Source organism: Chelonoidis abingdonii, chromosome 5 (assembly GCF_003597395.2).
Source record: "Chelonoidis abingdonii isolate Lonesome George chromosome 5, CheloAbing_2.0, whole genome shotgun sequence".
In the NCBI taxonomy this organism is placed as follows: Eukaryota; Metazoa; Chordata; order Testudines; family Testudinidae; genus Chelonoidis; species Chelonoidis abingdonii.
Genome location: NC_133773.1, coordinates 116,263,833 through 116,286,011, shown reverse-complemented (window position 1 = coordinate 116,286,011; position 22,179 = coordinate 116,263,833). Strand labels below are relative to the sequence as shown.

At 42.3% G+C, this 22,179-nt stretch overlaps 1 protein-coding gene across 6 annotated transcripts in view; it reads left to right on the top strand.

The window, feature by feature from the left end:
* Positions 1-22,179, top strand: part of CPEB2 (cytoplasmic polyadenylation element binding protein 2) — a 105,614-nt gene that overhangs the window by 17,904 nt on the left and 65,531 nt on the right. For all 6 annotated transcript variants that reach the window (XM_075066583.1, XM_075066580.1, XM_075066581.1 and 3 more), the window contains exons 3-4: positions 2,348-2,438; positions 14,634-14,684. In XM_075066583.1, the coding sequence (XP_074922684.1) occupies positions 2,348-2,438; positions 14,634-14,684 (142 nt within the window). The remainder of the gene's footprint in view (positions 1-2,347; positions 2,439-14,633; positions 14,685-22,179) is intronic.

Here is a 22,179-nt window from a genome sequence, read left to right as displayed (position 1 = left end):
TGTTCCTTTTGTACATTTGCAATAACGTAGTCTTTAATGAAATTATTAAACTTTTTTTCTTGCCTCATTCAGTGCACAAAACAAATGATGCTTACTTAGGGTACATCTATACCACCCTCCGAATTGGGGGTAGTAATCAATCTATCGGGGATCGATTTATCGCGTCTCGTCTAGACGCAATAAATCAATCCGCAAACTGGCGCCTGTACTCCACCTCGGCAGGAGGAGTAAGTAGTGTTGAGCTACGGCAGTCGACTTGCCGCTGTGAGGACGGCCAGGTAAGTTGAACTAAGATACTTTGACTTCACGTAGCTGAAGTTGCGTATCTTAGATCGACTTCCTTCCCCCCCTCCCCCCCCGGCCAGTGTAGATCAGCCCTTAGTGAGCAGCTATTTAGTATTCTCCTTTTCTACATTGTTCAATGAGTGGACCTGTGCCTTATTTACTGCATGCTATTCAAACCCTACTCCCTGAAGAAATTAATAATTCCGTCTTTGGAGTTTTCTGTGGCACTCATCGCTATGGTATCTGGTTCACAAATATAAATGAATTAATTCTGTTGCCCCCCTGTGAAATGAGGGGGTATTCTTATCCCCATTTTACAAATGGGGAACTGAAGCACAGAGATTAACGTAAAAATTATACACTGTTTGCTCAATTTGAGACACCTAGGACCTGATTTTTTTTCGGTCTACTTAGCATAATAACTTCATATATTCAAAGCACAACTCTCTAGACTTCGGTTGCAGCTATGAGCATTTAACACTTCTCCAAATGAGACCACAGAGTCATGAGTCTCATACCCAAAAAGGAGGAGTGCATAATTAATGGCCACCTGTGAAATGTTTGCTTTAAGTGACTTGCCCAACATAACATAGGAACTCTGTGGCAGAGGCAGAGAGGAAAGCCAAATCTCAGGGCAGCATTCAACCTCTAACTGAGGCACCATCCTTCTTCATAATCCTCTGCCTCATTCAATATACACCTTCCAACTTTTGCAGCAAATGAATTGGGAATCTGTGTTGGGGTGTCTACTTCACACAAGGCTTGACTAAGTAAAAAGGGCCAATTAACCCTGTGACAGGCTGCACCTGGAGGAGAGTTAGGACTGATAAGGCCAAATGGCTGATGAAACCCAAGTGTCAGAGGAGCTGGGACAGTCATAAAGAGAGGAAGATGGTGATAAGAGAGGGCTGTAAGAAGGAACTCCACAGTCACTCCCCAGAGAAGAGGGGAGTTGGCAAGAGGCAAGGAGGAAAGAGGTCTAAGAGGAGAATAAGCCCTGGGATCCTGATTTGGATTATAGACTGGCAAGAACCCGAGAGAGGCATGGGGCAAAATAGCCACAGGGAGATGGGAATGCTCCAGTGGTAATCTCAGGGTAGGCCAGAAGATAAGGAAAAGTAACAAGGACACCAGAAAAACAGCAACAGAGTCTGGAATTTCATATGCCATGGTTGCTAGTGATAGGGTCTCTGAGCTGGAACCAGGAGTGGTAGGTGGGCCAGCTGGGCTTCGAAATCCTAGAAAGCAAAAATTATTGTGGCCTGGCCAGAGGGCCAAGCTACAAAGAGGCAGTGTCTTCCTGAGGATTTGGGTCCAGAGACATCAGCCCACCACCTTAGAAACAGCTGTGAAACTCACGGAGGAGTTTGTGGAAGCAGGAGTCCCTAACAAAATTACCTGTCCATTTTGAGAGACCAGGAAGGGAGCAGTCGAATATTGAGAGAAACAGAGGGAGAGAGAGAGGAGCCAGAAGTAAGTGGTGAACTCTGTGATAGGATCCTAGAGACAAATCTTCACTATATACACCTGGTTCATCCCCAGAGCAGGTCCACTCTGTGCACTGAATGAGGCAGGGGGCCCGTTTAAAAAAAAAAAAATGATGTGGTCATGTAATTAAATGTTTATCATTATGCATACACAAAAGGGCCTTGAATTGAGGCTGTGCAGTCTTAATTGTGACATTTCTTAAGTTTTGAGTGTTTGATTTTTGATGATGATCTGTGTGTGTGTGTGTGTATGTATGTATGTATGTCTGTATAATGTATATATAATTTGACGTGAAGGAAAAGATGTTGAACTATACCTTTTCCAGATTCAAAGTGCATCTCTGGTTTTATATTTAAATGTCATAAAAGCTACTTTCAGGAAAGTTTTATATTCAGACTAACAAGCAATAGTGTTCAACTGCAAGTCCATTTTCACCACCTTTGGCTTTTATACTGCTATCAGTCACCACATTGAGTGCACTACTTCAGAGTAGTCTCAGTCTTCCTGTCAAGTTTCCATGTTTAAAAAGTACAATTTTTGTACTCCAGTACTAAGAAATTTTGTTCCCTTTTAGGATCGAAATAGAATGTATGACAGTCTGAATATGCACTCATTGGAAAACTCTCTTATTGACATCATGAGAGCAGAGCACGATCCACTTAAAGGTATGTTACTATGCTAACTAAAAAAGTCACCCATTCTCTGTTAATTTAGATTCATTTTGAATTGGTAGTTGAATTGCTTCTTCAACCCATAGCAAGCATCATTTCAAATATATATTATAATCTGTATTTATATGCAAAATATGGTTGAATTACAATTTGCAATATTAGTGTCTTTATAGTTTTACTAGAAATAAAGTAGTTTTACTTCAATAACCCAGCTGACTCGAAAAGTCATTCTTCAGCTGCAACATATTTCTGCCTTCAAACATTGACAGTGTTCGTATATCCATGTTGATCCCAAAATATTAGTAAGACAAGATGGATGAGGGTAATATCTTTTATTGGACCAACTTCTGTTGGAGAGAGAGACAAGCTTTCAGGCTTACAAAGAGCTCTTCTTCAGGTCTGAGAAAGGTACTTAGAGTGTCACAGAATACAAGGTAGAACAGATAAGGAGTTAACACATGTTGCAAGAGACAATTCAAGGTGTAGTGGGAAGTTAACACCTTTACCTTGTCCATCTTCTCTCTCTTGGTATGTTTAGACATTTTCGTACACCTTTTTTTGTGAGGATAATTCCAAATTGATTGAGTGAAATGTGAAGTCACATTCTTGGCTACTGGTACTAGTGCATACATAAATTATTCTTAATCTTAAGTTAAAATTCCTCAGACTTGTAAGAAATAAGAACTTTAGTTGCAAATCATTGGTAATAGAAAAATTTTGGAACTGTAGTAAAATTATAGCTTAACTACAGGTGTGTTTTAACACAAATTACTCAGTTCTGTCCTGTAAACTTTTGTTTCCAAAACAAGTGAGAGAGGTGCTAGTTGTACAAGTAACCTGCTTCTTTGAAGTTAAAAGTGCAGCTAGTTCATTTCTGAACTTTTGGAAAGTGGTTTCTTCTTTGAGTGATTGCTCATGTGTATTCCACAGTAGGTATGCGTGCTCGCCACATGCACCGGTGCCGGAAGTTTTTCCCTTAGCAGTACCCGTAGGAGGGGAGCATCGCTGCAACCCCTGGAGTGGCACCTCTTATCTTGCTATAAGGGGAGCTGCACACTCCACCAGACCCTTAGTTCCTTCTTGCCGCCACTGAAAGTAGTCAGAACTTCATGCTCCAGCCTTGCTGCAGCTTCTCTAGTTAGCCTTAGTAGTACAGTTCTTCAATAGTTAAATAGTTTCTCCAGTTAGTCATCTGGGCTTGGGGCATGCCCTGTGCCCCAGGCTTCAAGTCATGCGACTCCTGTCGCAGTTCTGTGCCAAGAAGTGATCCACACACACAGTGTCTCCGCTGCTTGGGTGAGACTCTCGTAAGTGAGCACTGTAAGATCTGTAGATCTTTCAAACCGCGGACTAAGAGGGAGAGGGACATTAGACTTCACGTCCTCCTAATGGAATCAGCACTGACACGGGCACCGGCACACCGAATGGATACAGTGCTCGGTACGGAGTGAAGTCCCCTCCACTAACCAGTACCGCTCCCCTTCAAAGAAGCAAGGGAAGACTCAGCAGCGCCGAGAGAAAGATGGGGGTGAGGCTGGACCTGACCTGGGTAGCCTGCGATCCCCCTCGGGCCCCAGGCCTCCTACTTCCATTGAGCGGAGCAGCCCGGTCCTGTCTGTGTGTGCCTCCCCTGCGATGAGGATGCTGTTGACGCCAGAGGCGGTACAGGCCACGCGTGACATTTTAACCCTCCTGGTACCCGGGGCGCCTCCTGAGACAGGCCCCCGCTCTCGAGGGAAGCTGCCACTGGGAGCACAACAACCCTCCCTGACGCGGCACAGTCCCTGCTCCAAGAACCGCTCGCCACCTCACTCGCCACGGTTTTCCCACAGCTCACGCCAGCCCTCTACCCCGCTTAGGCTGACCAGCTTGCCACCCGCGAGAGAGCCCCGCAACCGGGGACACAGGCATCGGGATAAGCAGCACTGACGCTCCTCTTTGCATCAAAGCCGATCCCGTCGCCACCAACATAGACACTCCGACTTGAGCTCCCCTCTACCAGACTACACGCACAGGACTCATCTCATGATTCATAGGCACCAAAGTGTCGTAGCTTCGGCCGCTGGGGCAAGTACAGGAGCGGCACCTTGGATGGGTACTGATCTAAGTCCTCGAGGTCCCGGTCATGTGGACGGCACCATCATGGGCACCATCGCACACGTCACTCCTACGGTACCATGCAGTCGTTAGTGACTTCTGCATCAGCACCAAGCTGCCTGTCTCCAAGTCATGCGGCTCTGCAAGAGCAAACTGCACCACCTGGCGCCCAAGTCGGTCAGTGGCACAGAACACTGTGGCAAGGGCAGTGGTGTCAATGGGCACTGTGGCTGCAGATGCCCACCCAAGTGAGACTCCGCTCGGTGGCCGGAGCAGTGTCGCAGGCCCCTTCTGCCTCCCCTCTGTGACAGAGGGAGAAATCAACAGGTCCCGAGCCAACGGCACCATGCCTGGACTCTGACCTGGGGATTGACCCACCGGTATTGTCAGACACCCTAGGCTCCGTGCCGGTCCCCTCACCGGAGGATATCATAGCTGCAACGCCACCCGTCCCACAAGAGGACTTCAGGGCTCACCAAGAACTCCTTAAGCGGGTGGCATCCAGTCTCCAGCTCCAGGCTGAGGAGATGGAGTAGCTGTCTGACTCTCTCTCTAATGTACTGTCATCCTCAGCACCAGGCTGTGTGGCCCTACCTTCCCACCAGGGGGTAGCCAATATCTTGACTCCTCTGTGGCAAACCCCAGCTTCCTTGGCCCTCATATCCAAGAAAGCAGAGGGGAAATACTTCATGCCGGCTAAGGGCCATGAATACCTGTACTCCCACCTGGCACCTAACTCCCTGGTGTAGAGTCAGTTAACCACTGAGAATGTTACGGTCAGCCCGCACCCACCCCTAAGAACAGAGATACCAGGGGACTGGACACATTTGGCAGGAAGGTTTATTCCTCAGCAAGTTTCCAGCTCAGGGTGGCCTATCACCAAGCCCTTCTAAGTCGATATGACTTCAATTTATGGGGGTCCCTACCAAAGTTTGAATCTCTCCTCCTGGAGCAGGACAAAAAGGAGTTCAGGGCTCTGGTAGAGGAAGGAGCATCAGCGGCGAAAGCGTCACTCCAGGCGGCATCAGACGTGGCAGACACAGCAGCCCGTTCGATGGCCTCCACTGCCCCCAGTTCTGCTCTAGGGGAGGGGCGGGAAGGGGGGCGATCTCGGACACCCTCCTCTGGTGGTCGGACCAACTTTTCTATGCCTTCTCACCTTTCCCTCCCAATAGGCAAAGTCCTGCAAAAAGTAAAAGCAGACAGGACGTGGGTCATCCTCATAGCCCCAGATTGAGCCTGTCAACACTAGTATGGGACCCTCCCGCAACTCTTAGCGGCTCCTCTGCGGAGGCTGCCGCTTCTCCCGGATCTCCTCTTCCAGGAAGGGGGATGCCTCCTCCACCCCAACCTGGCCACGCTTCCCCTGACAGCATGGTTGCTCCGTGGTTAGATGAGGAGGAGGGGAGGTGTTCGGAGAACGTAAAACAAGTTCTGTTGGAAAGCAGAAAGCCATCCACGTGACGGACGTACCTGGCCAAATGGTCTAGGTTCTCTAGGTGGGTGGGGGAGTGGGGAACTTCCCCATCATCCGCATTGCTCTAACTCATTCTCGATTACCTCCTGTCCCTTAGGATCCAAGGGCTAGCTCCTGCCTCCATCCGGGTGTGGTTGGTGGCTATCTCAGCCTTTCACCCCCTGGTACAGGGCCACTTGGTCTTTTCCTACAGTATGACCTCCCGCTTTCTGAAGGACCTAGATCGTTCATTCCCATATGCTAGGACCCCCATGCTGCAATGGGATCTAAACCTAGTGTTATCCCGCCTCACGGGTCCTCCATCTGAGCCCTTGGCCACGTGTTCCTGGTCTCGCCTGTCATGGAAAGTAGCATTCCTTGTGGCCATTACATCAGCCCAATGTGTCTCTGAGCTTAGGGCCTTGACCTCGGAACCCCCGTGTGCGGTCTTCCACAAGGATAAGGTTCAGCTTTGCCCACACCCCGCTTTTCTCCCGAAGATGGGTCTCCACCTTCCATATGGATCAGGACATTTTCCTACCGGTACTCTGTCCTAAGCCCCATTCCTGCAACAAGGAGCGCCACCTACACACACTAGATGTGCGTAGGACTTTGGCTTTTTACCTAGATCAAACCAGGCTGTTCTGGAAATCCTCGCAGCTGTTCGTTGTATCGGCTGAATGGTTGAGGGGACAGCTGATTTCCACCCAGCACCTTTCACGCTGGATCACCTTGTGCATATGCCCATGTTATGAACTGGCGGGTTCCCCCGCCACCCATCGTTAAGGCTCATTCTACGAAAGCTTAGGATTCGTCAGCCCCCTATGTAGCTCACGTCCCTATCCACGACATATGTAGAGCTGCCATGTAGTCATCTGTCCACACCTTTTCTTCGCATTATGTGATCGTTTCCCAAGCACGGGATGATGCTGGGTTTGGTAGGGCAGTACTGTGTCCTGGAAACCCGGAAACTCCTACCCACCTCCATCAGACATAACTTGGAGTCACCTGCTGTGGAATACGCATGAGCAATCACTCAAAGAAGAAAGGACTATTACCTGTTCCATAACTGGCATTCTTTGAGATGTGTTGCTCAGGTGTATTCCACATCCCGCCCTCAGTGGCGTAGCCAGGTTTTCAGCGTAGGGAGAGCAAAAAACATAAAAAAGGTGCCCCCCGGCTCCCCCTCTAGCCACGCCCCCAGATCGGACCCCTGCCCCCGCTCACCTTCCCTCCTGCGCTGCCACCTGTCCCCAGCTTCTGTCCCAGTGCTCCTCCAGCCGTGCGGTGGGCAGTGCCAGCCAGCAAGCACGGCTTGCATGCCGGCCTGCTGCCCTGCGGCTCCTCTGGCCGTGTGGTGGGCAGCGCTGGCCGGCAGGCGCCACTTTTGCGCCAGGCTACCCGCGGCTCCTCCGGCTGTGTGGCTGTCAGCGCCAGCCAGCAGGCACTGCTTCCGCACCTGACGGGAAGCAGCTACTTCCACGGAATCCCACCAGCTATGCTACTGTTGGAGTTGTCTGGCAAGAAGGAACCGAAGGTGGGTGGAGTGCACAGCTCCCCTTGTAGCGCGATATAGAGGCACCACTCCAGGGATCACAGTGGTGCTTCCCTCCTACGGGTACTGTTAAGGGAAAAACTTCTGGCACCGGTGCACGTGATGAGCAACACATCTCGAAGAACACCAGTTACGGAACAGGTAACTAGCCTTTCCTCTCCTCAGACGTGCTTCATTGAAATCATAGGGCCACAACAGTGACCTTATAGTCAAAGTTTGTGGACTTCCATTTTAATTCCTGTTTTCATTGTGTAATGACTTAAAATTCTTTTGTAATGAATTTAAGTCTTAATCTAAGCCCAAAGGACTTTAAAAATAAGTTTTGAATAAACCCAAGCCATCTGAGTTGTGCAAATGAAATGTTTGTTTTTTGTGCTGTGTTTAAACTATTTCTCCTCCAATTTAGCCATGTTTAAAGACTTCTAACTTACTATGTATTTAGTACTCACTACAAGAACAGTGCCTTTTTTCATTCAAAGAAATTAGGTTCAGAACTACGTATGGTTAAAAGTAATTACTATTCATGTGTGGTAGTCTGTGCTCATTCACCCATTTTCTACCTCCAGAAATTCCTAATTATTATTTATCTTACATCAACACAGAGGCCTCAATTTTGATAAGGCTCACATTGTGCGAAGTACCGTAAAAACACATTAAGAGATAGGTAATGTCTAAGGTATTTTGGGCAGGGACTATCTTTAGGCAACCACAAATAGCCACACTTCTCCTTCTTAGGTGACATATCCTCTGTTTCTCAGTAAATCATGTTACATCTTAGCTTCCTGTTTTTGTTGGAAGTTTTCAAAACCTACCTAGAAGTTTAGTCTACATTTGAAAAAATTTATTGTAATTTCAATCAGATTGACTTGATTGATCAGACTCCATCTGGGAGTATGCACTTTGGAAGTCTGCTACAGTATAACTTAACCCTCAGTTTGCCCCACATTTACACTGTCATAGTACTGTGCTGCACTGATTGTAGCATATCACATTCTGGATGCATGTCCCAGAATTCGTCAGACAGCTCCGACATACTACATGCTGGGCAATTTTAGGTCTTGATTCTGAGGGCCCCCAGGGGAACTGCGTCTAATTTAAATGGCAGTAAGTTTTTAAACGTATCATGATGTTAATTGTTTCCAGGATGTAACATTGGGTTTTATTTATAGCCCTATCTTAAAGCAAACCCATGAGTTTTTGAAATCATCGTCATCAAATTTGCATCACTAAGACTAAAGATAAAATTTTAAAACCTGTGTGCTTAAAGTTAACACTTCCAATTTAGGAACTTCTGAAAACCTGATGAATTCAATAGGAGGTGTGGACATTCTGTGCTTCTAAAAATTAGGTCAGTAGAGGCCTAAATGTAGATGTAGGTCTTTAAATCTCTGATCCTAAAGTTTTGATCTACACATTGCTATAGATGTAATGGCATTTTCATAATATGGCTGCTGCTGATCGTAAGTGTACTAAAACTGATTAACGTCTGAGCATGCATTCTGAAAGTCAAATATAAAGGTGGATTAAAAGGAAAAGCTTTTATTTGAGAGAGAGAGAGAGAATAATCCACACTCACCAACTGAATTTAAATTGAGTAGTTGAGTATATCTGTTTGAAGTAAATATTTTGATCAAGATATTCCTTCTCTTTGGGAAATATATTACTTGTTCAAAGTGAAAGGGATTAATTACTGATTAACATAAAGCATTCTTCAATTATATTCCTTAAGAGTAAATGGGAGAAGTGACATCCATGAGAATAGCTTAAAACCTATTCTCCACCCCCACTACATGTCGTTCCTTTGATTTTTGGCAACTTCAATACTCCTTTTTAAGATGCAGGACAAAAGAAGCTACAAAACCTTAGTTTTTCTTAGTTCGTGCCCTACTACAGTGTCTCGGTAGCCAATTCTCTTTGAGTGTCTTGCCCATCACAATATTTCTAAAGTTAACTGACAAACTCGTCATGTTTCTTTGTAGAATGTGCCTTTTTAATAAAATCTCTTGGTAAATAGTATATTGATATAACAAAAATGTTTTTATAGCAAGTTTTTTAAATTGTAAATTTAAACAAAACAATACATCTTTTATGTAGTACTGCAGTGGTAAAATGAAAGTCCTTGGAATTTTAAGCACGTGTTTCAGATTTAGCTGTTTACAGTGTCTGGAGTATGACTAAGCATCTTGTCTTGGATTATTGGAATGCAGAACAGACCTTGTATGTACTGGTTTACAGTATTTGTCTTTATATTTGAAAATCTATTTGTTAGAAAATGAGGATTTCACTGTTTTTGCTCTCCTTAATTTACAGAACTGTGGATTTTATTTAATTACTTTCTACTGTAAGATAAATTCGTACATGTTCTAAGAACTAGCATATGTTTATAAATATGCAGTTCTAACTTTATTTACTCTTAGTTTAATCAGTATAAAGTCTCTGATCAAAGTAAGGTGTAATTCTTATGTAAATCTAAATAAGTCTTTGAAAACTGGATGTTAAACTTTGTAAATGTTTATAATGGTCTTAATGCTATAGAAAAATAAGATTGTTATATTTAACATCTGGATTGATCTTTTATCCATATTGCATTCTCACCAGGCATTTCACATCAAAATATTAGTAAATCTCATTTAAGTTAGAGACTTAACTTTTAAGATCAGTAGAATCCGAGCTGATGACAGTGAGGTCATATACCAAAATTATAACGTTATTCCTTACTGATTCTTCTATTAACATCTGACTCAAGTTGTTTTGAGGAATGCTAGATAGTGTCAGAGAAAAGCCAAGCTGAAGTACCTGAACATTGGTCCCCAGGCTGCCTCTTTCAGAAATGTTTTTTTGTGGGGAAGGGGGTTTCCCCCAAACTGCTTCTTGCTCATGCCAAAAACACACAGAGAAGACTTGATGTATAGGTTTTGCAACAGCAAGCAATTCAGTGTACTTATGCTAGATTAAGTCATGTTAACAGGCATTTGGAGAAGTAACTATGCTTCTCATGGAAGTGCATTAGAACTGAGAAGCTAGTGGTTTATGGTGTCGCTTTGGGGATTCTTTTTATTTTTGTTGAAGAGCCTGAATTGTGTCTCCAGTGTGGGTAAGCTGGAGTCTGTCTGTCTTTATTTATTTTCCCCTCCTCCCTTTGTGTGTTTAACGTGTTCTTTATTGAAAGGAAGCAATATTAGTCTTGAGGCCTGATTCACCACTACTTGCTTTCCTGTAGCCATGTACTCCTGTGCAAAATAGATGTAAAATATTACCAAATCAGAAGTAGCCAGTCATTTACATAAGTGATAATATTTTATACCCATTTTGTAAAGTAGTGGTAAACAGGCATTACGCATTTTTCTCTGTGCTTCTCTGTAAGGGGAAAACAAACTTGGGGAAATTGTTAGGAATATTACAAGAACAGCAGCTTATTGTAATAGACACTAGGAGATAGTGAGGAAAGGAAAATTACAATATAGATTTACCTATGGAAAAAAGAGTTTGATATAATTGAAAGCTTCTCTATATCTGCATTTCTTATTTGCATTTTCCATTCCTAGCATCTTACTTAGTCTCAACACATCTGAAGAGCTTGCTTTTGAAAGCCACCAGATGGACCATGCTCACTGGAATGGAGGAGGTGTGGGGGTGGCAGACAGCAAATTTGTAACTGTTTACAAATATATATATATTTTTTCCACCATAAGGGAAATAGAACTTAGGAAATGAATTGCAAAAAAAAATTAGCATTAGTGTAACAGTAAGATTGCAAGTTCAAATATTAATATCTCTACTAAAAGTTAATGTTGCTCTCGTAACATTAGCAGTGTTATTGCACATTTTATACTTCATAAAATACACAAGATACACAACACACCACCAAGTTATGTTGCTGAGTAATCTTAAGGAGATAACAATTTTAAAATTGCACTATTACCTGAATTTTTTTTTACATATTATCACTGAAAAAGACTTGAAAAAAATATTTTTTTACTTTATATATTTGACAGAACTTTGTGAGGTTGAGTTCACAGTTTTCTTACCTCTGTTTATGAGGCTCTTTTCATGTATCATTAGGGTAAAGAGAAACTTTTGAAAATAGGAAAATATGGTTGTAAAAACAACAAAAGTTTTTATAGAGAGAAATGGGAAAACGTAGTACCTGAATCTTCTCTTAGCTTTTTTTAATTGACTGATTTCAGATTGACAGTGTCTCTTTAAACTTTCTTTGACTTTTTAGTGTGCTTAACCACTCAAACATGCATTTAATAAGAACATAATTGTATTTTATTAACATCCACTTCCAAAAAAATTGAAATTGGAGAATTGTTTAAAAAAAAAAAACTCTGATCTTGCAACTGACTTCATGCAGGAAAAACTGTACATCCACACATAATCCCATTAAACCAGTTGCATTCCCTGCGAGTCCCGAGGTTTGCCCCCACACAAGAACTTGAAAAAATCAAACTATAATAATCATATATGCAAAAATGCTATGCTAAAAATGTTCTTAGGGTTGCAAAGTCAAGCACTCCAAAGGTAGGAAATGCCCAAATTAAGGTTGCCTGTCCAACCAATGCACAAGCCGAATGGGGCTTGGTGAATAAGATAACTGTTCTATATTTCTTTTTATCCTCCTTCAAACAAACACCATCCCAACCCTACACAAAAAATGAAGTTACTCATTTCATCATAAACTGGTCTGTGGGGCTTAGCAACGTAGTATCTTAAATTCTCTCTCTGTTCTATCTCAAGGAAAGTATATTCCCGTTTTACAAAGGGATAACTGAGGCACAGGAATATTAAGAGTAAATTTGCAAAACTCTCCACGAATTTGGAGTACCCAACTTGATATACCCAGGGACATGATTGTGTTATAGCACTTGATGTTCTCAAAGTACTGTAGAGATACTAATGCATCAGTCCTCACAACAACCCTGTGGCTGAGCACAGATGAGTGTTATCCCCCTCTTACAGAGTAGCACAGAAGAACTGAGACAGAAAGGCCAAGTGACTTGCCTAATTTCACACAGTGAATCAGTAGCAGATCCAAAATTAGAAATTTGGACTGCCTCACTTTCAATTCTGTGCTCACTTTTCCAGAACATACTGCCTTACTGCCAGAGGGGCTGACCAACCACAGCTCCCACTGACTTTGATTGTTGTGAACGCTCCACACAACCGAAAAGTGGACTTCAGTTGTCTCATATTTGGAGCCCAGAAAATGAGGAACATAAAGTACATCTGGAAATTTTTTTTCGTTTAAGTGCTTTGCTCATGATGATGTTTGAAGTCTGTCAAAGCTAGGGATAGAACAGAGCTCTGGGGAGTGTTAATCAACTGCCTTAACCACAAGATTATCCTTTTTCTTTCTACGGTCATCTTCCTTATTCATCACACACCTTCAGCTTCTAACGTAAATGAGTCAGGAATCCTATGGAATCCTGATTCATTCACTTAAGGACCATACATTCTGTACACTGAATGAGGAGGGGAACTTGTGGAAAAAGTAATACATAGTAATGTAATTAAAAACTGTATCATAATGCACATAAGGAAGGTTTAATTCTGGTATTTTCTCATTTCTGAGTACTTGACTTTATAATCAACTTTCTTTTTTTTGGTAGTTTTTTGGTATGTAATTTTTGCGTTTTGTTTTCTTTTTCTTAAAGAAAAAGGCCAAAACCAAATTATATCTGAACAGATTTTCAGCAAAAAGCTTTTCTGGGACACAAAAAGATATCTTCTTGGGCATCAGGACTATCCCTCTGCCAAATTTCAAGGTCCTGCAGCAAACCATAGCGATTTTAGTTTTCCAAAGGAAAAAAGTCTGAATTTTTCTTATAATGGGAAGTGTTAGGCAGCTTGAAAGTGAGGGTGGCTACTGGTTTGTGTATGTGTGCATGCATGCTTTAAAGGTACAAGTATGCACAAAATCTTTTAATAATAGTTACTCAGTAGCTGAGTCCTCTGTATGCACAACTCCCACTGAAATCAGCGTGAGTTCCACATACACAGGGCTGCAGGATTGGATCCTTCATTGTCTCAGCAATCATCTGGTTACAGCATGATGATGATGAATTTTCAAATTAAAAATATATGATTTCAGATTATAGTAAAGCAAGAATGTTTTAATAGCAATAAAATATATGGATGTGTTGGGATTTTTTTTACTTATGCTTTAAGGCATGTTGCAGTTAAACAGAGCAGCTATTGTAAGTTTCTGTGTAGGTCGGTTTGCCGTACTGTCATGTTTGCAGCTTCCTGTGAACAGAAAACTTCTTTTTTAATAAAAAGGAGATTGGAATGAGGAGACATTTTTCTATGCACTTTAAACATGAAATATAACTGACAAGACCCTATTTGCTGCAATAAATATTTTTAAATCCTGGTGTGAGTATGTGAGAATTTCCTGTAATTTTTACTTTAACACACTTTTGTATTTTATAATTTTACATTTTTAATCCATGAACTAGCTAGCAGGAATCTCCAAGAAACTTTAAAGAATGTTAGCATTCTAAAAGCTTTTTTAAAAAATTCAGTAATTGAAACATTTTTGTTTTGGTTTGCTTTTGTAAAACTAACTTAGTGGGAAGAACAATATATGCAGCAATTATATTAAGTACAACAATATGCAATTATAAATCCGTTAAAAGCAAGTTAAATGTTTTAATCTGAACTCATAACAGGATTTTTGATACATTGGTTCAATGGGGAAATTCCAAACTGAAAAAATTAGACTCTGCTAAACAATGTGCATGCGAACAAGTTTTCACAATGAGTATGAAAGAGAGTACTAGAGCAGCCAGCACTATTTCTGGGTTGCATGAAACAAAAAGTGGCTTTATCCTATTGGAGCTGATCCCAAAAGCACACTGCAGATCTTATGACCAGAGAGTTAAGGTTAAGAAGTTTGTTCTTGTCAACTTTAACTTGGGTCAAGAGTATTGTTTCTAAAGTGCTTGGAGTTAAATATTAGCTCTTTATGTCCCCTAGGCAGATTGAAAATACAGTATATGTTTAAACTGTAGGCAGTGATTTTTCTTCTTTTTTAAGCATAATAGCTAAAATCACAGTACCTTTTTTATTTTTTAAGGTCGCTTGAGTTATCCACATCCAGGGACTGACAATCTTCTGATGTTAAATGGTAAGCAATAATCTAACAGTTTTTAATTATTTCTAGCTTAGCTTAAATCTGAAACGTTAATGTAAAAATGGAATATTTATTCTTTTACTGAGTTACCTGTTTCCAGGGACTGTCACCATCTTTCAGCATTAAATGGTAAGGGTTAATCTTACAACAGCTTTTAATTAGATCTAGCTTACTAAATTTGAAATTCTCGTATGAAAATGTATTTAGTTTCTGTTCCCAAGGAAAACAATATTCTGTTCACCAGAAAACATTTAGTATTTATAGAAAGCAAGAACTAAAAAAAATAGAAAGTATGGATTTCTGACATGGTATAATTTGTGTGAATTATGCAACAAAGGCTGTGTTCGTCTGAAGTAACACTTTCGTGTATGAGAGAGGATTTGGAACTAGCTTTCTTCGAGTTCCTGTGCATATAGCTCCCACTTACGGTGTGCTTGTTTCCCCTCAGAATCCAGAAGTTCAGAAGTTTTATCACTACTGCCCCCCCCCGCGTGCCCCCCCCCACACCCATGAGGGTATAAAGGGCAGAGCAACCCTACCTATCCCACAATTCCTTCTAACTGCTCCTCAGCAGAAAGTCAGAACAGCTTAGTGTCCTCCATATGCAATCTGTGATCTACAATAACCCCCAGTTCTCTTCAGTAAAACTACCACCTAGTCAGTTATTCTCCATTTTGTTGTGCATTTAATTTTTCCTTCCTAAGTTAAACACTTTGCACCTGTCATTATTGTATTTCATCTTGAGGATTTCAGACCAATTCTGTAATTTGTAAAGGTCACTTTAAATTCAAATCCTGTTCTTCAAAGTGCTTGCAACCCCTCCCAGCTTGGTGTCATCTGCAATTTATAAGTGTACTCACCACTCCATTATCCATGTGAATAATGAAAATATTGAATAATACTGGACCTGGACTGACCCTTGTGGGACTCCATTATATCTGCCTGCCCAGTTTGACTGTGAATTCCTCCATGAGTTCTTGAAGATAATGGCTACCAGTTCTGATATTTCTTCAGCTTAAGTTACCTAGAATGAATTTCTCATTAGGGCCTGCCATCTTGAATGGCCTTGTGCTCATATGACACCTTTCGCCAGACTGAGACCTCTTCAGTCCAAACATCACAGTATGAATCAACAAGTAACAATCCTGGTGTCTCTTCACTGGTAGTTAGATCCAAACAATGTTTGCTGAGAATTCTTTCGTTCGGATAATGCCCATGAAAACCGTTAATTGTTGACACATGTAGAAAGGACTTAGGTGCACATCTAAACCAATTCCACTTTCGTGGTCTGTGGACATCTGGAGATTTGTCAGCTCAAGTAAACATCCTAGAACTGAGGGTTATTCATCAGGCTTGCAAATAGTTTTCTACCTCTTTTTTAAAGCACCAAGCAGTATACATGCTGATGGATAGCTCTATAGTAATGTATTACTTAAACAAGCAAGTGGCAGCAAAATCAGATGACCTGTCAAGAGGTTGTTTCTCTGTCGGAATGGTGCATTCTTTACCGTATAGCTCTGACATCTTCCAGGGGAATTGAACCCCCTGACACATCAGCTAAGCAAAAAGAATTCATCCCCTCACAAATGCTCTTTAAAAGACGCAGTACTAGCAGAGTATTCAGGACACAGGGGTTTCTGCAAATTTACAACCAGAGATTGCAGAGAGTGCCCTCTATTTTGTTGTTGAGAGGGCCAGGCAAGATGTTTTAGCAGACACCTTTCATATTGCATGGTCAGATCACCTAGTCTATGCATTTCTCCTGTTCCTGTTAATCCCCAGGATACTAAGGAAAGTGAGACAAGACTGAGCTCAAATGATCCTAGTGGGTCCATCATGGCCTTACCAGTTCTGGTATCCAGAACTGCTGCATCTCTCCAGTCACTGGTTCATAACTCTCCCACTCCTGATAGACATCTCTCAAGATTCTGGGCATGTAGTCCATCTGGACCAAACATCTCTTCATCTGACAGCATGGAGACTGTCTGGTTAATGTCAACAAATAGGGGGAGTTCTGCCAAGGTCCAGGAGATCCTCATGGAATGTAGAAAATCTTCAACCAGGAAAATGTGTACAGCTAAGTGGGAGCATTTTTCCTTCTGGGTGAAGGTGAGGCAACTTGATCCTGTTGATCCTATTCCATTCATTCTAGACTCTCTGCTGCTTTAAAAACAGTAATCAGGCCTGGAATTTAGCTCAATTTAAAATTCACTGTGCTGCAATTATAACCTTTCCTCCTCCTGTTCACTGTTCCTCAGTGTTTTCCCATTGAACCATCACAAAGAGTCTGAAGGGGCTATTGCAGATGTTTCCACCATAAGAGAGACCACTTTTGTGAAACTTGAGCTTAGCCCTTTCTTCACAAATGAGACCTCCATTTGATTCCCTTTCGTCTTGCTCCCTCCATCATTAAGGGTGATTTTTTGGGTGGCAGTTGCTTCTGGGTGCAGAGTAAGTAAGATCCAAGCACTCGTGTCGAATCTCCATTTTTTTTTATGCAGCTAGAGTAACTATGGGGCCTCACCCTAAATTTATCCCGAAAGTGTTTGTGACTTTCACATTAGTCAATATATGCACTTACTGTATTTTTTCCAAAGCCTTATTCATCCCTTGATGAGGGAAAGTTACATACCTTGGATAACAGAGGGAGTCTCTATTATTTTAATAGAATGAGACTGTTCTGGAGATTTCCTAGACTTTTTATCATGTATGACAATTTATCAAAGGTTAGACCAGTCTCCCCTCAAAAATTATGTAAATAGATTGTGGACTGTATCAAGATTTCATACCTTGTTAATAAGCTACAACATCCAGTTCCAGTGACTTCTCGTTCTGCTAAATCCCAAGCTACCTCATAAATGTGCGTCAGTAGTGTTCCAATAGTTGAAATTTGTAGACCAGCTACACGGTCCTCAGTGCCTACATTTACCAGCAATTATACTCTGGTATCAGCATCTAGAGCCTAATATTCGGGTTAGAAGAGAAGGTCTTCAGTCTTTTTCAAATAACCACCTACCTCCCACCATCTGGAACATCAAACTGCTAGTTAAACATCATAAGTAAGATTCACATGCACACGAACTCAAAGAAAGAGGAATGGTTACTTATCTTATAGTAGCTATTTGTTCTTTGAAGTGTTCTGCATTTGGATCCCATGACCAGTCCTCCATCCCTGCAGCTCAGAGACTATTCATGGGACTCTGGGCAGCGAACAAACTACTGAACAGTGGGTAAGCTCATTCTGCCCTTTGTGCCCTCCAAGCATGCTGTTGGAGTGTGAGGACATGATGGATGCATGCACGACCCCTAGTAGACACCTCTGATAAAACTTCTGAACTCACGTGGGGCGTGGAGGGTGACCGCACATCATAAGTTGAATTCACATGTACAGAACATTATCAGAGAACAGCTATTACTATAAGGTAAGTAACTGTTTCTTCTTTGAGTACAGGTCTGACTCTCCCCAAGCCATGCTGAAATTAGAGAGTTTATGTTCATATGTCAAAACTTCATGAACATCTGCTTCTCAATGGAGGCATGCTTCTGTAATGTTATAAACTTTGGTTACGTTGCTTTTTATGTCTACAGAAAGAGGCAGAGCTAGAGGATCATGTAAGTGCAATAATAAATCAGAATTTTTACACATAGGTCTTGTGGACACTAACAAAAATGTAGAGCTGTAATTCTCCATTCATGTAGCTGCATCAGAACTGGCAACAGTGGAAGTTGCAGTGTAGACTCGGTTCAGCTATCTTTGCTACTATGGCCTTGTCTACACTGACAGCCATGTGTAGGGTATGTGTAGCTACACACAGCAGTGAAAAGCAGGTAGTGAAAGGCTCTGGCAGGGGGAAGCAGCAGGCAAAGTTTCCAGCATCAACTTCCCTTGCTGCTGGAGTCTTTCATAGGAGCAGGGAAAGGATCTGGTGACAAGGAGCTTTCATAGTCTTTCCCTGCTGCTTCCCCTCTGCCAAAACCTTTTGCTGTTGCTGGAGCCTTTTTGCTATGGCACGGAAAGGCTCAAGCAGCTCCTCATTTCTGGAGCGTTTCCCCGCTGCTTCCCTGCTGCCAGAGCCTTTCTCTGTGATGGGGAAGGTTTCCAACAGTGGAGAGGCAGCAGGACTCTACGCTGCTAAAAATAGTATTGTAGAGGTGGGGGAACTGCTTGGACATGTAGGCAGCTGTGTAGGGTATATACTCTAATGTTCTGGCATGTCTTTACTTGTTAAACAACATAGACTGTGAGGCAGTGCTTTTTATACCGGTGCTAAGCAGGAATGCCATGTATATATGTTACATGCTGCTGCTAAGTGTAAACATAGCGTGTGTTGATGCCATTGGAGAATTATGAGTCAAAGCTTTGCTGGTGAAAACACAATCATAATAAGACTTTGTATCGAGATTAGAGGCCTTGGGCATGATTAATTTTTTTTTCCATTGTCTTGCACCTTGTGTAGTCATTGGTACCGGTGCAAAATGGGGTATAAAATGCTGCAAAATCAGAATTCTCCAATATAGTATTTTAAGTGAGTGGAGTATTCCAATTTGTGTACTGTTACACCATAAAAAGTTGAATGTTACACATGGGGCTAGTCTGGAGAATCGGACTGTTTGGGTAATGTGCTGCCCTTTTAGAGATGATTACAATCCCTAATGGATGAAAAACAGCTGTTTTCTGTTGAAATAAAATATACCACATGGCAGTAAAGACCCTATATCCCCAAATTTTGACTGGAAACTAGATTACATTTAGATGTCCTTGATGTTGTTAAACTTACTCCAGCAATGACTTAGTTACAACAGTAACAACTACAACCACAAAGCTAAGTGGCAGCCTGTGAATGCTATGGCCCTCTGTTCATTTCAGGTCTTCACTTTTTAAACAGTGATTCATTCCGGTGGCTTAAAAATAGCAGTGGACGGACCAGAAACTTGCACACTAGATATCCCACTTCTGGAAGCTGCTCCATGCAGATGTCCATTGATTTAATGAAACTAAGTGGGTATAAAGGAAATCTCTTCTACGATTACTACACTTTATGAGCAACTGTCAAATGTTTCAATATAATCCAATGTAGGAGATTCATATTTTTGATTCCGTTTTCAACCTGCTATCCTCTTTAGAATTTCGAGGCTTCTCTCTTCCCACTATGCTAGCTATTTTACCATATAAGACATTAGGTTATGCAATGGTATGTTTTGTGGATTCTCTGCTCTGATCAATGATCTTGGGAGAATAGACCTTTGTACTTTTGGCATACTCAAACAAAGTAACCTTGTCATAAAGAGAGAGAATCTATATCTGGAGAGTGATCTTGTTGTCAATTAAATCAATGCAATTTTGCTGTTGATTCCAATGAAATTAGAATTGGTTCCCCAATGCAGTTTGGATAGCAGTCAGCATAATAGCTATAATTCTTTAAAAGCCTCAAATATATGTAAGTTTTATTGCTCTTATTAAAAAATCATTTAAAAGCCTAATTTCATAGATTGCTTTTTAACTGATTTTGATCTTTTTAATAGAAGAGCACTCTTGTCAGGTATTCTAGGTTGTTCTTTGTGTGGCTTTGAATCAGGGCCGGCGCTTCCATTTAGGTGACCTAGGCGGTCGCCTAGGGCACTAGGATTTGGGGGGGCGGCATTTTGCCACCCTTGGTGGCAATTTGGCAGTGGGGGGTCCTTCTGCGCCCCGGGTCTTCGGCGTCAATTCTGCGGCGAGTCCTTCACTCACTCCGGGACCCGCCGCCAAAGTGCCCCGAAGACCGGGAGCCGCGGAAGGACCCCCCACCACAGAATTACTGCCAGCGACTGGGAGCACGGAAGGACCCCCGTCTGGGCGGGCGGAAGGACCTCTGCCTCCTGTTCTGAATATTCCCTGTTATGGGTAATAGGCTGCAGCAGTCAGCACAGTGGTAGAATTTGCTCCAGGCAGTGCGAGTTACAGTGCACATGCACTCACTCCAGTCTCTCCTCTCAGCATCTTTGAACATGCCAAGGGCAAGACTATTTAAGGGGATGCTGCATCCTCTACCACATCAGTTCCTTCCAACTACTTGTGCCAGATGAAAGTGAACCAGGGCCTTGATCTGAGGGTCTTTTTCCTCTTATACTAGTGTTTTAAATAATTGTTGATAACTTGAAATGTTAGTTTAATTAGGGTTTGTAGTTATAGTTAGTTTAGTATAGTTGTTTGTTTCTGTGTGACAGTGAAACCGAAGAAGAAGAAAAATTCAGGATTTAATAGACACTTAGCCTGCTCAGCCATCTTTCCAGCACCAAATGACCATACTGATTACCTTAAGGATATGTCTAAATTGCAAATAAAACCCGCAGCTAGCCTGTGTCAGCTGACTTGGGCTCAGGCTAAATTACTTAATTGTGGTGTAGATGTTTGAGCTGGGGCTGCAACCTGAACTGTGGTCCCTTCCACCTCACAGGGTCCTAGAGTCAGGGCTCCAGCCTGAGACCAAACATGTACACAACAATTAAACAGTCCCTTAGCCTGAGCCCCATGAGCATGGGCCAGCAGCGAATTTTTAAATGCAGTGTAGACATTCTCTAAGTGCCTTGGTGAAGGTTGTTCTCCTTCTGTTTGTCAGACTCTTACACCTAAAGTGCATGAGGAGAGGCAAAATAGACTGCAGGTGTTCCAGACTGAGGGAGCAGCCAAGCCTCTGGGCTCTAGGAGATTGATTTGAAGATTTAGGCTTGTTTCAGCTCTGACTGCCTCATCTAGTAAGGTTAAGGTGCGTAAAGAATTCCGTGATGTATGTCTCTGCTGGTTCAGGCTTCTGTCTCTGTTTTATCAGAGCCTCCTGTTAAAGCTGATAAAGTGTTTGAAGGCACAGTCAGGTCAGTTGACAACAAAGGAACCTATGATTAAGCCTCAATTCCAATTATGTTGGTTCGGAAAAAGATGAAGGAGAAGACAGCCTCTGTTGGCTGTGCCAGATCCCATGGGTCAGATTTATTGGATCCATCCGATATGGATGTGTCTTCTGCGGTTCCTACTCTGAGACCAAAATCAGTTCTGCAATTGACTTCACATTCCAGGGTAATGGAGTGGAGTCTCTCTTCAGATCCAGTGATGCCTAAGCCCGTAAGAGTGGCATCATTGCACACTCCTACTCTGGTGCTAATACCAGATGCAAAAGACGGCTATTGCTGTGGTGACAGATGAGTGTTACCATTCAGCATCTGAGTGTTCATCAGATCTGGGGTGAGGGAGAGGAAAAGAGAGACTTCATTGGTTCTGATATCTAAATCTCCTTCACCTGAAAGGAAGGGTAAAGAGGAAGATGATATGAGCCTTTCTCCAGATCCATCTTTACCTCCTCCTAAGACTCCTACAGGATCTCCAGGCAAATCTTTCTCACTTTTTATGTCTCTGCATCCTCCAGTCCATTGCTCTCTCTGGTAAAATTCATAGTGGAATTGAAGTTGGAGCCACAGTTAGAAGAAGATGGAGAAAGAGTTAAAAAGATCTGAA